We start from the raw sequence: 5,234 nt of genomic DNA, 5'->3' as shown, positions 1-5,234 counted from the left end.
ACGAAATGATTTTCAGATATATTTGATAAATTGACAGTGTTGAGTGTCGAGTTCTTAGGTTTTCGAGATTGTTACAAATACGAAATGAAACTATTTTTCCGGATTTAAATCGCGTATATTTGTTTTTTCAATCAAACCGACGTTGTGTTGAGTGTGTGCGTTATTATATTTCGGTTCAGCGTCATCATTTTCAGGCCTTTTCCCGGTTAGTGTGGGGATGTCAATCATGAGATGAATATTTATTTCACTTGTTCGAACGACTTCAAATTAAAATCTATTATATATATACTCGTATGTATAAATCCTATGACATTACAATAATATAGCAACTTTAACACTGACTTCAGTAGAACCATTGTGTTAAATTGTTTAATACAATGACTGAATTCGAACCTGCGTCTGTAATACAAATCTGGGGCAACGCTCTACCAACTGTGGCTTTTGTGTAAGTTTTCAAATATGTAAACTTATCGCGTTTGCGTTAAGATTTTAATTTAGACCTTATATAATTAAGATCTAAATAAAAATCTTAACGTGAACGCGGTAGTTAAGTTTGAGTGATTACAAATTTACACTCGGGTCTCTGAGCTACTAATCAAGTCAGCAGACATTACGAATTTGTCTTTAGAGCGGTTACACACGGCGAGTTTTATCTCGATCTCCGTCCGAAACCATTACTGTCAAATAAGTAATATTCGACAAAATTAAAAGACAAGTATCCAGTACGAAGCTTCATTCGCATCATGCGTCTTTTCATTTGGTCAAGTATTGCTTATTTGGCAGTAATTGTTTCGGACGGAGATCTAGAGTAGACCCCTAGCACACAAGCGAAGCGTGGGGGTGCATAGAGGGCCTTGACCCCGGGCGGCACAGCAATGGGGCCGAGTCCTGACTAGTCAAAATTATTTTCTTTTAGTACAACACAAAGATGGCGAGTATGCATTTGACTTCCATCTCACCTGATGGAAAGTGACGACGAGGTTGACGAATTAGCATTCACACCTGAATAATGCCTCTCATCTTGAAAAGGTCCAAGTTATAATGTTCAGGGAACAAGTCAGCAGGCAGGGAATTCGACAGGCAGCAAGACGGTTCAATGTTACATCAACAAATATTTCAAATCTCATCTCGCTCGTCCTCGTTAATCCCGACCATTTCCACCGAAGATGCGCTAGGAGAGAATTGATATTTTGCCATACAAATTTTAAAAATCGTCTCGTCTCGCCTCGCCGTTGGAAATACACCCTTAGACGGGACGTTGTCGCGTATTTGTTTGGTATATCGGTGTACTCACCAGTGTAGCCTGCGCGCTTCAATGGAGTGCAGTGACGTTCAGAACAATGGTATTGGCACATGATGTGGTGTAACGTTATGGTATGTTGTGCAAATGATATTACTAGTCGTGCCAAGGTGTGTATACCGAGTGTATGTGTGTGTACCGAGAAACCTTCCTTAGTCCGCGTGCTGCATCCTACACATTGATGTTAGGACTCAATTTTGTCTCTCCTAAGCAAGGTATGAAGGGAAAATTTTATTTATTATATTTATTTATTTTCAAGGGATAACAAACTAGTGTACCTACATGGTATGATTACATTTGTTGTGAGGTGAAGTGACATAAGTACACGTACAATCAACAACATCATCCACATCTTACTATACTTCGTTTCAATCCATTTTGAATAGAAAGTAAACAAGTCACTGACTCGACTATAGGCGGTTTAGTGATGGCCAATTGCACTGCAAACTACAAATCGATGAAATAATTGAATTAATCGATTTGTTTAATTGAATCATTAGTAGTAACGGTACATTTTGCGATTTCGCTGCTGATTACGTACCAAAAAAATATGTGATTCGATACTGAGTAATGATATCTCATACATAGAGTTAGAAAATTACAATATACACAGGTTGTAGTGCACGACGGTCGGTGAAGAAGTTGTAGAAGGTGGAATGTATAAAAAAAGTCATGGTTAGAACAAGTGTTTGTTTAAAACAAGTTATTGTTAAAAAGTTAAAGTCAATTAAAATATATAAACAGTACATTACGTAAATTAAAGGCAATTCTTCCTCTCGGCTGACAATAGTTATATTGTGACAAGCAGACTACAACAAAACAATTAATAAATGTTTAATTTGTGACTTCACGATATACGCGCTGTGACTTAAAAAAATGTAACATGAAAGAAGGTGAAATAACTGCCGAGAAAAAGAGACACCTGTACATAAACAATACGTTTACAATTGATTAGGTACCACAGTAAATTATAATTCTATTGCAGGTGGCGCGTACATTCCAGTACATATTTAATTTTCTTTGTCAGAACCTGACATTACTTCAGAAGTATTTGAATTTGTAACCACATTTATAACAAATGGTGAACACCGGTCACTGCGTCATTAATAATTCCGTCTAATGACATCATCTTCTCCCCATCTTTTGTAACATGGTACACACGTTTTGCCCACTCATTTGCACCAATCCTCCTTATCCCTTCTTCGAGTAATTGATTGACTTCTGCCAATTTAAAGGTCTTATTATTCCTTACCACTTGTTACTCGTTTGCGTCCCTAAATATTTATCTCGTTCAACCTGTCACCCTGTATAACGCGTAATTTCGCGCTATTGAGTTATTTGGAGAGATTGCAAGTAATAAAATTTATCATCAAAAAAACTTCTTATGTTTTCCGTATGTTCAATATGAAATATTGATACATACCTACTCCAGGACACCGTGCATGTTTATTTTTAAAGGGCAGGACCCAAAACTATTGTTATCATCAAAGAAAATAGTTTTTCCTTGTTATATAAATTCAAATTTTCAACAAGGACTAATGGAAATGACGTTTAGTTTACCAATTCAAAAATTGCTTAATAGTTTTTGATCAATCAAACATTGTTTAAGCTTGGGCCATATTTAACACTGAAAATGCAAGGTGGCTTGATTTATTGTAATTATTTGCGGGCAGCGCAGGACCGATCGTCGTGGAGAGCGTTGGGGGAGACCTATTGTCCAGCAGTGGGCGTCGTACGGCTGAATGACGAGTGTATATTATGTTGTAATGTCGGTATAATCGCACGTGTAAGAATACAAGATTACTTCACTATTTCTCTGTGTTTACGTGTTGAACTGACTGAAAATTTTTAGCGTGGCTTTACTATTATCCTAATAGGTAGGTACTCTTACAATCTTGGCCACGTAGAAAATATAAAGATCGTGAATACTAGTTTCTTAAACCGCTTATCAAGTACACTGAAACCAATTCTCCGGAAAATTATTTTATAAAAGAAAATCATAAAACGGTACTTGAAGAATAGGCAAATGAAAAGTATGTTTTTCTCCATAGGTAACAGAAGAGAATGGCGCACAGACCTAGAACAGACTTCAGATGAAGAATCTACATCTTCTTCAGACGTTGAAAGTGAAGATCCACTTTGGGAACCTCCTACAAATAAAATTAATGTCCCAGAGAAATCAGGACACGATACAGAGGATACAATTATTTATGACAAGTGGAATAGACACAGAGACACTCTTAGAGAAATATTAGTGTATTCAAATGCGACGCCTATTAGAAGTTCTGTAAGCTATAAATGCTGCTATTGTAAAAATGAATTTGCGGAACCTGCACATCTGAAGCAACACTCAATTGGTCATGATCTTGAAGCTAAAGTATCTTTTGCTGCCAGGGCTCATAATCATGAAGGTCGCATCACTTGTGTTAAACTAGATATTACTTATCTAAAATGTGCGCTTTGTCTTGCAAAGAATCTTACATTGGATCGTCTGGTTGTACATTTGAATCAAAATCACAAGCGAAAGGCGTTCTCTGATACTTTGAATTTGATCCTGCCTTTTCAGTTTCCGCCTAATGCAAATAATTTTGAGTGCATTAAATGTACAAGCAAATATATCACTTTTAACGCATTATTACAACATATGAATGAGCATTACCAGAATTTTATTTGCGACATCTGTGGCGCTGGGTTTGCAAACGAAGTTTCTCTACCCGTGCATTTGAAAATGCATGAAACGGGCCAATTCAAATGTAGATACTGTTCTGATATATTTGAATTTGAACGTAATAGAACAAATCATGAATATAAATTTCATAATACTGCGAGAGAAAGAACGTGCAAGATTTGTAATGAAGTATTTAAAAATAAGTACAGAAATAAAATTCATAATATGAAAGTGCATGGCGCAAAATCGAAAGCCACTTTAGTTCCTTGTGGTGCATGTGGTAAAGAGTATAATAGTTCCTGGGGATTAAAGAAACATATTAGACGAGAGCACCTAATGGAGCGAAACTACAAGTGTGAACTTTGCGACAAAAAGTTTGCTCTTAAAGGTGGTCTTAAAAAGCATATGCTCGTTCATTCCGATGTGAAAAGCTTCGCCTGTGGAGATTGTGATAAGCGATTCAAAACTAAATGTGCCATGCAAGTGCATAGACGATCCCATACAAACGAGAAACCTTTCAAGTGCGATATCTGTGGACAGGGGTTTACTCAGAAGATTGGCATAAAAAGTCACAAGTGGTCGAAACATAAAACAAGATAGATGTTTTTTAAATAGCAAACTAACGTGAAACTCCGACACATTAACTGAACTTACGTTTTTAAGTCGAATTTTTGCTCGTGGTCTTTAATCACGAGAGAGCGCGGCGGTGACTCGACGGAACTACGAGTGGTTCCGCCTAAACAAGTTGAGCAAATGTTCGATTTAAATACGCATGAGTCATCCGTTAGTTTAGTTAACAGGACAGCAGGTTGATTTTAATTCATATCGGAATCGATCCGATCGGGTAGCCCATCCGAGTCTCGAAATCAGATGGGTTTCCGAACGAGAAGATGAACCTGATTCCTACTATATCTTTCCAATTTGTGAGTTAAATCAACTATTGTTCCGATTTGAAATGTCAAAAGTTACCGATAGGCCAGTTGTGAATCGCAATTATGCGCCTCGACTCGGAAGAGACGCAGTTTCCGATCGGGAGAGGCAATCAAAATCAAGCTGCAGGTCTTATTTTTATATTCTTAAAGTTTCGGATCGAAATTTTAATCTTTTGAATGTGTATGTTGTTGTTAGCGGTTGCCACCGCTAGTTGTGCAATGCGCAACGGGAAGTGAGCGTGCCTACAGCACCGGTATCTAGTCTGGAAAATAGGGAGGGTCAAGAGGCACTAGCCTCTTCAGAACCGGACGAAGTCAGTGACAACGGTCTGTG

The 5,234-nt window shown here is 37.5% G+C and overlaps 1 protein-coding gene across 1 annotated transcript; it reads left to right on the top strand.

The window, feature by feature from the left end:
• The first annotated feature begins 3,992 nt into the window (after nucleotides 1–3,992).
• Nucleotides 3,993–4,662, top strand: LOC113226052 (oocyte zinc finger protein XlCOF14-like). Its single transcript, XM_026458563.1, has one exon. It carries the CDS (start codon nucleotides 4,029–4,031, stop codon nucleotides 4,566–4,568), a length of 540 nt encoding a protein of 179 aa, XP_026314348.1. The 5' UTR covers nucleotides 3,993–4,028; the 3' UTR covers nucleotides 4,569–4,662.
• Nucleotides 4,663–5,234: the final 572 nt, after the last annotated feature.

This window comes from Hyposmocoma kahamanoa, unplaced genomic scaffold (assembly GCF_003589595.1).
Source record: "Hyposmocoma kahamanoa isolate Upper Pololo Valley unplaced genomic scaffold, ASM358959v1 181, whole genome shotgun sequence".
In the NCBI taxonomy this organism is placed as follows: Eukaryota; Metazoa; Arthropoda; class Insecta; order Lepidoptera; family Cosmopterigidae; genus Hyposmocoma; species Hyposmocoma kahamanoa.
Note: the sequence above shows the minus strand (reverse complement) of the source record. Positions and strands in the feature narration are given on the sequence as shown.